Raw genomic sequence first — 12,446 nt, 5'->3', positions numbered from 1 at the left:
CGCCCTCTATAGGTCTGCATCTGTGAAACATTGTTGATGCAGTAAAAAATTCAGATCTCTGTCTTTCAGTGCTTTGAACTGCTTATTTAATAGGCTTATACATGAATTAGATTGCAGGAGACACAATATTATATCTAATATAAGAGAGGACTGAAAAACTGTGCAGCAACAGCTGGTCTATAGTCTGTAACTGTAAATCTACGAAGTGCACCTGTATGGTAGGCGTTTCTGATAAAGTGGCCAATGAGTGCGGGCAGAGCTAATAAGCTAAATGGACCTCAGGGAGGGAAAACTAAAATGGAAGAGAAACACAGAGTATTGGCTCTTTAATGACTCTCCCCTCTGTGCTGTAGATGTATGGCCGCTACACCCAGGAGCTGGGCGCCTACGCCAAGGAGGAAGCGGCACGCCTGCGCGAGGACGGGGCCCTGCGGCGGTCCGCCGGTGTCCGCAGCCAGACGCCAGAACAGCTGGAGTATGAGAAGGATCCGTGCGCCAAGTGCCAGCGTGAGTGTGTGTGTGTGTGTGTGTGTGTGTGTGTGTGCGCCAGCCACACAGCTGATCCTGTACGTACAGCTGCCCACCACAGCAAGCCTCATCAACACAGAGCAAAGACAAGAAAGGGCAGAAAACCCAGATGAAGGGACTTGTGCGAGAGATGGAGTGAGCTGAGAGAGGAGAGGAGATGAAAAAGGAGAGGGATTAGAGAGAGGGTGTGTTGGAATTGTATATGTAATGATAGTAATCAATATCTTTTTATTTATACAGCAGTAATACAGCAGTAATAACAGTGTCAATGTAATGATAATAGATTTTATTTGTGTAGCAGCTTTTTGGACTCAAGGTCACTTTACACATGGAACAAAGAGGAATCAATACTAACATACAGCACCGTACAAAAGACAGAGACCACCCTTCGACCATTTAGTTTCCAAACAGCCATTACTCTTAGGACCCTAAAACGGTAGGTTACTTCTAGTCTTCATAACTTCAGAATGGTTTAATGTACAAACATGATCCACATATCAGGACATTCACCAGACCCGTTCCTAACAAGCAAGCATGACATCATCGAGCTGTGACGTCAGCATCAGTGAGTAATTTGGCTTGGAAAATCACCTAAAATCCTGATATTACTGCTTTTTGGCCTTTATATTTCAACGATAAAAGGCGAAAAAGGCGATAAAACTGCAGCGTCCCATTCAACACAATGAGTGCACTTTCCCTCTTGCCCTCAAAATCACACAAACAGGCCCTAAAATAGATTTTAACAGATAAATAACAATAAATATGACAAATATTATGACATTAATAATTTCTAGCTGTCTTTCAGTTTACATTGAATATTTTGAGTATTAAAAATATCTGATATTAAATATGCAGCTCAATTTGTAATTAAAAATAAAGCCTATCTTGCTGTGTATCAGAGTTTTAGCACTCAGCCTGAATCCAAGAGGACAGAAAATCAATAAAAAAGTGTGCACTTATGCTAATTGTTTATTTTTACTCATAATAACCAACAGAATGAATCACCATCAACATTGCACTTTCAGCTCACAGACACTCCAGACTAACAATTTCTGAAAAGATAACTACAATTACACTTGTTTTCAAGATCTCGATAATGAAAAAAATACAAAGGTTTGCAGGCGCTTGGTAAATTTTTGATCAGAAATGACCCAAATTCATAAAGATATCAAATTTCTTTTAGCATTTACATGTCAGACAATGGCATATCTGAGTAGCTCAGGGTCTCCTGAAAATAACAACATATGGCATGTGTGCCTGTCACATGTAGATACTTTATAATTGCAGTTGTAACTGTAGATGACCCAAAATACCAAATAATTTTCCAAAATTTTAGGGTTCTAAAGGTTAAGTGCAAGTAATTTATTTTTCAGAAAATGGAAGGAGGAAGTCAAACAAAAAGAAGTGAGTTTTCAAAAACTGAAGTTCAAAAAATGTTTAAGGCTTCAGAGAAAATGGGGCTCTTAACAACCACCTAGAAGACCTGGTCGACCCCAAAACTGCCCCCCATCAGATAAACAGCACTTAAAGCTTTCATCTCTGAGAGAGAGGAGAAAATCAAGCTGCTTCAGATCTGAAAACATCCACAGGTGTTTCTGTCCATCCTTCCACTGTGAGAAGACGACTCAGCGCTGTGGGTCTGAAAGGATGTGTAGCTGTCAAGAAGAACCTCACTGAGAAAAGGAGACGGACACATCAAACAAAGAAGCTGAACGATGGACTGACCACCCCAGAGTCCAGACCTCAACACCACTGAATGTGTTTGATTACTTCAGAAAATGATCAACCAGCTTCTAAGACTGAACTTTGGAGGTGTGTCTGCAGATTCTTTGAGGAGCTGAAAGTGAGTCTCCTGAAAAGAATGGAAGCTGGAATAAAGGTGAAGAGTGACTCACTGACCACTCAGACAGCTGAGATTAGGTTTAGCTGTTCAGGCTTTTGTGGAATTTACTGTTAAATATTTGTTTTCTGCCTTTTTCCTGATGCTGAAAAGGCTGATTTGACCAGAAATTAAATAAATGGAGTGTGGTCTCTGATCTTTGGACGGTACTGTGCATACATTGACAGCAGAAGTTTTCATTAACGAGTCATTTTAACATATTTCTACTGATGAAATTCTAACAGTGTATCTGATGCTGAAGAGATTAAAGAAGTAAGTGTAATGATAAGTGTATGATAGGACTGTACACACAGACATTATCCAGGTACATAAGGCTAGTCTTATATTAGGCTATTGTTTTTATTATTAAAATTTCTTGAAGAACACAGTTTTACAGTAAAAGGTTCCTGAATAGGTACATAAAGGCTCCAATGGACAGTTCAGTTAATGAATGGCTTTCAAATGTGTGTGTATACATACATATATTTGAAAGCCGTTGAAAAAAAGGTTGGTTAAAATTATGGTTCTTCAAGGGTTGTTTAATAAAAACAATGGTTCCATATAGAACCATGAACACTCAAAAACCCATTTGCATCCTTACATTTTTCTTTGCATTACAAAAAGCTTCTATATACAACCATATACAGCACAGACAACAATGAACACTCAAAGAACCCTTTGCATGATTAAATCATGAAAGCGTTCTTCAAATTGATGGAAAATATGCTGTAGATGGGTCTATATAGAACCATCAACATTTGCATGTTTAAAGGGTTCTTTGCCTCGTGAAAGAGATCTGCAGATTGATAAAGAAACCTTTTTTGAAAAGGGTGCTATATAGCACCAAAAAAGGGTTCTTTGTTACGAGCTTGACATCGTAACAATAGCAGAACCATTTTTGGTGCTGTATAGAACCCTTTTCAAAAAGGGTCTATATAAAACCACATACAACACATCCTCCATCAATCTGACGAACCGTTTCACCATAAAAAGAAACATTTAATCATGCAAATGGTTCTGTGAGTGTTTATGGTTCTATATAGAACCATTGTGTTTTAAAGAACTCTTGAAGAACCGAAGAACCATCTTAAGAGTGTAGTGACATTATGTGGCCTATGTCTTTATAGTTTGCTGGGTTGCAGGGTTTCCTTTGTGTGGTTTGGTATCATAATGATAGCCTTACTGTTTGTTATCACTCTCTATAGTTTTTCATGTACTGAACTGTGTATTGCTGATGATTGGATGCTGGTTTGGGGTTCTAATAAGTTACAGTTTAACTCACGGACAACCCAGAAGTTGTTAGGGGGCTCCCTGGTGGCCACGAAGCCCTGAGCAACTGCTTATGTCGCTTATTACATAGAGCCAGCACTGATCTGATACATATTGATGTATGTATTAGATATAGCAGTTTTTCTCAGTCACTTTTCTAAACCATACAGTTTTATTCGGAGGCCTTTCTCAGGGGGTTCAGGTGACAGCACATGTTTTTCATTTTTAGCCATAGGATCGGTTTGGTATCGAGCATTGTGACGCTTGGTATCAGTATCAAAGTCTTCTATTGTGACAGCCCTAATCTCTCGCTCCAGGCAGGCTGGTGTGAGAGATTCACGTGTACTCCTAGTCTCCCAGCATTTGCAGTATCTCTTGAAATAGCAGGCAGACTGTTGCCTTACAGCTCGGTCGGATGTGTGAGGGGGCCGAGTGCTGCAGATACGGCAGCTTTTCTGGCTCAGCGTCGACGCACTGCCCTCTAACGGCCGCTGGCTGCCACTGATCCCGGTCACGTCTGGCTGCCTAGAGCGTTTTGAACCTTGTCCTTGTGTGTCTCATTGAGATTCCACAGGTGTGGCTCTTTTCTCTTCTATTAGAACAGCTCTTTTTCAGCGTGTTTGTGAAGGCTGTAAAGAAAATGAGCCCTGATCCTGCTGCTGATGGTGATGATCGGTGGCATTTTGTAACAGATGCTGGTTATGAAGGTGATTATAGCAGGGATTTTTATTGTGTCATCGATGGGAAGCCACAACCAATCAGAGCCGTTGGAGTCTTTTTCATTCCCGCAGCCCCCACCCCAGACCCCCATAATGCAGTGCTCTGTGTTTGCCAGTAGGGAGCACAGTCAGGCTTTGTTATTAAGGGGTTTTATTGTTACTCTATAATAAACTGCTGCAAGGATTTGAGTGTTAAGGGTGTAAAACTCTGACCTCACAAGGATTCAGTTAAGCTACTTTAGGACATAATTCTGTGCATCATCTCAGATTTCAACCTGAGCCGGGCAATATGACAATATTTATCACTGTTGTCATAAATTACATCACAGCATGTCACAATAAGCTTTTATGAGCATATTGTGAACATTGTCAGTGCCTAAAAACACTCCCCAGCTGCATATTTCATTACAAAGAATGCATCAGTAGTCCTGTTTAATTGGATTTAGTGCAGCGCAGTGTGTGAAATGTTGAATGCAAATCATTGTATTCATAGGTTTTTATATTTTGACATATTTTATATTTTGATAGCATGACTTTGTCTGTTCCAAATTGATCAAATGTCAGAAAAAAAAACATATTGTGACATTGTGTATAATGAAAAATTCTTCATGTGTTGCAATATTACATTTTTGCCATATTGCCCACCTCTAGTTTCAATACAATCTTATTCAATCTGATCATTTTTGTCTAATTCAGGATTATTTTCATTAATACACTGAATGCACAAATGTAAACTGAAACTGAAACTGAAAACTAAACTGAAAGAACTATTTAAACAAAAACTATTTAAACAAAAACAGAAATTCAGGACACTGGGGTGCTGGAGCCTATCCCAGCTGTCATTGGGCGGAAGGCAGGATACACCCTGGACAGGTCGCCAGTCCATCGCAGGGCAGACGGACACACACATTCACTCACACCTAGGGGCAATTTAGCGAGTCCAATTAGCTTAACTGCGGAACTGTGGGAGGACACCGGAGTTTCCAGCAAACTCCAGCAGCACTGCTGTGTCTGATCCACTCAGACCAGCACAACACACACCAACACACCACCACCACATCAGTGTTACTGCAGTGCTGAGAATGATCCACCACCCAAATAGTACCTGCTCTGTGAGGGTCCATGGGGGTCCTGACCCCTGAAGAACAGGGTAAAAGGGGGCTAACAAAGTATGCAGAGAAACAGATGGACTACAGTCTGTAACTGTAGAACTACAAAGTGCACCTATATAGTAAGTGGAGCTGATAAAATGGACAATGAGTGTAGAAAACAAGGAGGTGGTCAGAATGTTACGCCTGATCAGTGTAAACAGTACAAGAAGCCATTTTCAGATATTTACATTTTAAAATAGATATTTAGACTTTACTTGGTTGAATATTATAATGATCGATTCCAACATTCCAAAATTCCAAAATTGATACTAAACTGACACTATATTCAAGTTTACAAGCTACTAGAATTTAACCGGTTTCACTAAGTAACAATGTAGCTTTAAGTTATAACTTAAAATTTACACATACGCTATAAAGGGTGTAAGTTCTGCCATAAAAATCAGTTAAAATGGCTGATCGATTTGATTGACGGGAAAATTAGCAAAGACAACAAAATATGTCTCGGTTTGTGTTCGACAACCAGTTCTGCAGGATAGATACACCCGTTTTCGTCGATTGGAGATGGAAAAAATCACAGACCTCCTGCCGCAGATTTACACAACACAGGCAGGAACCGAGCCCTGAGTCCTACTTTGTGTCTGAAACCGAGATATTTTTCCACAGGGTCGTTCCAAAACCTGGTGGGTGACACTATTAAAGTACACAAGTCAACTGCGGTCAGAGCAATAAGAGCAGCTCCATCAGTGCTCAGGCTGTGTGTGACGCTGACCTTATTATCATATAATATATAACACAAATTATTTTTTAAATATAACGAACACAGCTAACATCACCTTTCTGTCATTCAGCAGATTCAAATAGCGCTGACATTAGCCGCAGCTTCGCTAACGTTACCGACCGTTCATTGTTAAAGTGCTGTTAAAATATTGTGCACGAGAGCCAGTTTGAACATCGGAAACAGTCCAGCAGCAGAACAGAATAAACACACATACAGGAGATGGACGCTTTGGGGACATCACTTTACTGTAAACCACGGTCTCTTTCTGGATTATAGCTAATATGACCAGCACACTTTCAGCAACATAAACGTAGCACGAAAAGAAAGAAATTTGTGTAGATTTGCATGTAATGTTTCCCGTTTATGTCGGGTGGCATTACTGATTGGCTGCAGAGTGAAAACGTCATTCTGTGCGACTGAGTTCACTTTATGCTCTACTAGTTAAGTTTGTGGTGCAACCGAAATTCTGTGTGTCGCTAGTTTTAAACTAACTACTCTCACCGTAACGTTTAGGATGGACTTTACACCCCAACCTACGATCGGACTTATGTTCAGCTGGTGCAACTGGCTGCATGTCTTAGAGTGACTGTGTTAGTACTGCATTCAAAAAGACAGAATTCAACCATTATGTGATCCATGTTTCTTCCTCAGATAATGCCTTAATTCAGCTATTTAACAGCACATTAGGATGAATCACCTAAAAGCATGCTGTGATGAAAAACAGTAAAAAAGGGCCCTTTTTTAAAAAGTGGACTGTAATAAATCATCAGAGTTCATCAAACAGACGAAGCCGTCTAACAACCCGCTGTTCCTCGCCCATCCGCGAGTTCCCTCAGCGGCTTTGAGTAAATGAAGCAGACTGTTGGCCCCTGCTAGGCTAGGCTAATCTCCACAGACCCACACACCTTCTGTGTCCGTATCATCGCCTCCTTATGCAGCCTGTTGAGTGCGAACTGCTCGGTGTGAAAAAGCATGAAAAATCGCACAGCACTGTGTCGCTCCTGTCACTGACGAGTTTGAGGGATTTGGATCATCATCAACTCACCACCTACACACAGAATGTGACTTTTACTGAGCAGGAGAGGCATTTTATCTCTTTTGCTCGCTCTCTCTCTGGCTATATATACATAAACACACTCTATATATAGTTTGTTGAGCCCCTTTGAAGCCTCAGAGTCGGAGACTCTAGTGGCCACACTGCAGTAGATGATGCCTCAGTAAGTGAAAGCATCTTAAAGAGGGGTATTAGGTCTAAAAGCCCTTCACTGCATGGTGAACTTACTTTGCTCCTGATTGGTGTAACCATCTAGCTTTGGCCCTGTCATCAGGAGATCGCGGGTTCGATCCCTGGTGATGCTACAGCCGTCACCAACCCCCCCCCACCTCATCACTCAAGGCGATGCTAGTCAGCGCAGGCGTCTGTTAGCTGACGTAACAGATCTGGAGGTTGGTGATCTCCTCCAAGTGCATTCGGCTGTCCAATGACGATGCAGTTCGAAAAGATGCGGTGGAGCCTCACAGGTCTCGGAGGAAGCCTGTGTTTACCTTCGCCGTCCTAGCGCTGGTGATATCATGATTGATGATTATCATCATCGTGATTGGGGGAGTCCTAACTAGTGGGGGGAATTGGATGAGAAGATTGGAGGGAGAAACTCTCTCCCACAGAAACCACTTTTCTCAGCTGCCTGAAACGCCTCGTTGGAATTCCAGCCCTTTTCCTTTGTTACAAGATGATGTAATCTCGTAACACAGTCCTTACTGCCCACCTACCGGCGAGCTCGGCCCCCTCACACAGAGAGCTACAGAGTAAAACCATCCCGCTCTGAAACATCCTGCTCCTGTCCAGTTTGCGAAAGTGGATCGGCTCCATCAGCTCGTTCTACCGGACTTTCAGGATCAATTATGGATCAAACTGATACGGCAGAACCAACGGCGCTGGAAAAACAGCCATAGCGGTGCAGGGGCGGAGCTTGTAGCAAGATGTCACTCTGGTGGTTGACCATTCAGAAAAGAGTTGGCAAGCTGACCAATCAGAGCACACTGGGCTCATCTGGAGGTGGGGCTTATAGACACAGGAGCTCAAACAGAGCATTTCAGACAGGGGGTAAAAAGAGATTCACTGTATGAGAAAAATGTTTTTGGAACATCGAAAGCTGTAAATCTCTGCTAGACCCCCAAAATAAACTTATGAATATGAAAGTGAGCATAATAGGTCCATTTTAAAATGTTTGTACAGATATGGGTATTATAAGCATCGTTGTTTTCGTGTCTGGGTTATAAATATGAGTGTATTATGGCATTGCATTGGTTTAGTGGTTTATTGTAATAACTGAAAATATGAAGTACCCTTCACAACTCGCATTTTCTTCAATATTCTAAATATTTGGAATAATTATGCTATTCTCAATAAGAAAAGTCATAAAAAGTTTTTCAGGTCTATTATCTCAGAATCATAGAATATTCTTACATTTCACAATTCATGCACAATTCATTCAGCCTGCATGAATTGTGAAATGTAAGAATATTCTATGATTCTGAGATCAAACTATTTCTAAACTGTCCATGTTTTAAGTGTTTGTAAGTATATTTGTTTTTCTGCACTGACAGATTTTACTTGTTTCAAAAAATAATGCTTGAAGGATATAAAAATATCAAAGTACAAGCAAATAATTTCACTACATAAGATCGATTATGAAGTAAAAATAACAACACTTATCAAGTAAATAATTAAACCTTATACAATCCTTGCATATTCATATTCATAATGATGATAAATTACATATTGCTGATGTTTAATTGCTAAAAGTTGTTCAGGTTGGTTGGATGATATTTGTGGAGTTTTCAAATCATGCCACAGATTCTTATTTGGTTTGAGATCTGGACTTAGACTTGGACACTGTAGAACATTCACCAACAGTCCAGTGTTGCCTTGTGTTTAGCTTCATTGTCCTGCTGAAAGGCAAAGTTTCTCCCCAGCTTTAGTTCTTTGGTAGACTGAAGCAGATTGTCTAACAGTATCTCTCTGTACTCCAGTTTTGACAAGATGCCCAATCCCTACTGAGGAAAAGCATCCCCACAGCATGATGCTGCCACCACCATACTTCACTGCTGGGATGGTGTTTGTTGAGAAATGGACAGGGTCAGATTTGCACCACACATAGCGTTTGAAACTTTAGCCAAGAGGCTCAAAAAGGTCTCATCTGACCACAAAAACTTATCCCACATTTTAACTGGGTCACTCTGATGCTTTCTGGTAAACCCCAGATGTGCTTTGACGTGTTTTTTCTTCAGTAATGTTTTCCTTCTCGCCACCTTCCTATACAGGTCAGATGTTTGCAGAGCTCTTGACTGGTGTACCTTCACTCCAGTCTCAGCCACTGAACTCTGTAGCTCTGCAGAGTGATTGTTGGCCTTTCTGATGCTTCCCTCAAGAGTCTCCTTCTTGCTCTGATGCTGGGTTTTGAGGGACAGCCTTGTCTAGACAGAGCTATGCAATACTTTTTTTGATGCAGCTTCCATTTTCTCAAAACCGATCCAGCCGTGTTCACTGGGATATTCAAGCACTTGGATATAATTTTGTAGTCTTTTCCCATCTTGTGAAGGTTTACCTTCATCTCTAATTGATTTAGATTACTCGTTGGTCTTCATTTTCACAGATTTCCTTTAGATTAAAAGTCTAAACCTATGGCACTTGATTTTAGGGGGTCTTTTAAAGGGTCTTTTATCTGGAAAAGGTGAACTTCTTTAATGATTCACTGGTAGAGGCCAATTGTAAGCTAACTGTGTCCTCATTAGGGCAGTATCTTTCATTTATGTAAACTTAGAGCTTCTACAGTGCAGGGGTTGAATACATATGCAAACAGCATTTTTTAGTTAGTAATTTTTGTCACAGATTATTTACTTACATATAACCAATATCACTGTAAATGAATTAATTTTGAGGGTCAATCTTTTAAAATAAAATGACACAATATAAAATATGGGAGCATCGCTTGTCATCCAGATGAATCTGATGACTTTTAGGGGGGTCGAATACTTTTGCAAGGCACTGTATTTAAATGTGTTGGGTTTTGTGATGTCAGAAAAACAATAAATTCAAAACAAGCTGTTTTTGCATCTTAGTTTCCATATATGGACTGTATGGACTGAGGAGTGTGAGGGACGTTTTTAGCCAACTTTAACAATGTTTACATTCTAAATCAAAATCTTTTATTTAAAAAAAATAAAGAAATTTGATTTTTTAGAATGTGGGTGCTTTAATGAACCCACACCAAGTTATTCTGTAATTGGTCAGCTTTTTAACTTTCCTTTAGACATTGATTGTTCCTAATTTTACTATAATTTTTTTTTCTGTTTTCAATAAAATAGTTTTTGAGATTATGTTTAGAAATAATTACATGATATTAGTACAATAAGTAGCGATTTTACATATGCCAGTGTGTTTGTTTTACCCTTCTGAAACCTCTCCTCATGGAAGCCCAGCATTATTTGTAGTTATCATCCAGTGTCTGGTTGGCTGATCAATACATTGTTAAATTAAATTGAATTTGAATTGAATTGGTCATTGAATTTAACACATCCATGTGACGGCTGTGGGCATCAGGGAGAATTCAGAAGCCAAACTTTTTCCTTCAAACTAGTTCACAAGATATCAACTACTTTTTTGCAAACAAGAATTTTGTGTTAGTTTTGCTGCATTTGTGCTTATTTGCATTTATCCTAATAGACAGTCATATTGCCAGGATAAATGGTTTTAAATAATGTGCTTAGGTGTCTAAGACTTTTGCACAGTGCTGTATATATCCCCCCTCACTCCAGTGTCTCTCCCCCGAGTAATTAGCCGTTATCCATGGAACAGATTCAGCTGGATGGGGCGACAGGTTGTCAAAACCGCTCGCAGACTTTTACAGTTAAGTGCTACTACTGTCATGCTTTAAACTGTCTGCCTTAATGCTAATGGTTCCAGAGCCGTGGACGAGAGCGCAGTTCCTGGCAGCGGTCCCGCCGTGAAGAGCCTGACATTAGTGGTCATGTAGCACGTCTCAACACCTCCTACAAGCTGCTCAAGCCTCACCTCCTCCCCCTGGAGCAGGCTGGGGATATAAATAGCCTGGACGTGTTGCGCATTGCTGCATTATGCATGCGCCCTGCCACGCGCTCATCACTGTCACTGCAATCCAGGCTGCTGGAAGCACAGGCTGGGCGCATTTTCCACGGGTATCCCTCAAAATAAAATAAACAATTAGGTGTCAAAACACACAGCGCTGCAGATAGAGAGAGGAGCACGGCAGGTTGCCAGATCCTCAGGTGCAGGAACAGCACGGAGCTCTTAATATCCATCATGTGTAGCTTCTGGGGTTTGTTTTGTAGACCTGAACTGAACCCAGACTCAAAATTATACGAGTTATGAAGTACTCCTACCTTATAAGGGCCCTTTGTGGGTTTATAATTACTCACTGTAGACCATCTGTTGCTGCACAATTGATCAGCCCCCATCCATTATTGTAAAGGGACCACTGTAGGACCACCGTTGGCTAGATATTATTTGGGAGGTGGACTATTCTCAGCGCTGCAGTGTCATTGACATGGTAGTAGAATGGCAATGTGTGTGTAGTATGATTGTATCAGGCATAGCAGCATTGCTGATGTTGGTTTTGGCAGAAGCTGAAGCTCCACTGAACACCTTTGGGATGAGTTGGAGTAATGAAGCTCCACTGAACACCTTTGGGTGAGTTGGAGTGATAAGGCTCCATGGAACACCTTTGGGATGAGCTGGAGTGATGAAGCTCCACTGAACACCTTTGGGATGAGTTGGAGTGATGAAGCTCCACTGAACACCTTCGGGATGAGTTGGAGGGATGAAACTCCACTGAACACCTTTGGGATGAGTTGGAGTGATGAAGCTCCACTGAACACCTTTGGGTGAGTTGGAGTGATGAAGCTCCATGGAACACCTTTGGGATGAGTTGGAGTGATGAAGCTCCACTGAACACCTTTGTGATGAGTTGGAGGGATGAAACTCCACTGAACACTTTTGGGATGAGTTGGAGTGATGAAGCTCCACTGAACACCGTTGTGATGAGTTGGAGGGATGAAACTCCAGTGAACACTTTTGGGATGAGTTGGAGTGATGATGCTCCAGTGAACACCTTTGGGATGAG

General features: G+C 41.0%; 1 protein-coding gene across 1 annotated transcript in view; it reads left to right on the top strand.

The window, feature by feature from the left end:
• Positions 1-353: 353 nt before the first annotated feature.
• The window catches only part of clcn2a (chloride channel, voltage-sensitive 2a), a 76,378-nt gene continuing 64,285 nt past the window's right edge, over positions 354-12,446 (top strand). Inside the window, exon 1 of the mRNA XM_036556163.1 lies at positions 354-507. Coding sequence (XP_036412056.1) covers positions 354-507 — 154 coding nt within the window. The remainder of the gene's footprint in view (positions 508-12,446) is intronic.

The sequence above is a fragment of the Colossoma macropomum genome, unplaced genomic scaffold (assembly GCF_904425465.1).
Source record: "Colossoma macropomum unplaced genomic scaffold, Colossoma_macropomum, whole genome shotgun sequence".
Lineage (NCBI taxonomy): Eukaryota > Metazoa > Chordata > Actinopteri > Characiformes > Serrasalmidae > Colossoma > Colossoma macropomum.
The sequence above is the reverse complement of the archived record's forward strand: the minus strand, read 5'-3'. Positions and strand labels throughout refer to the sequence as shown.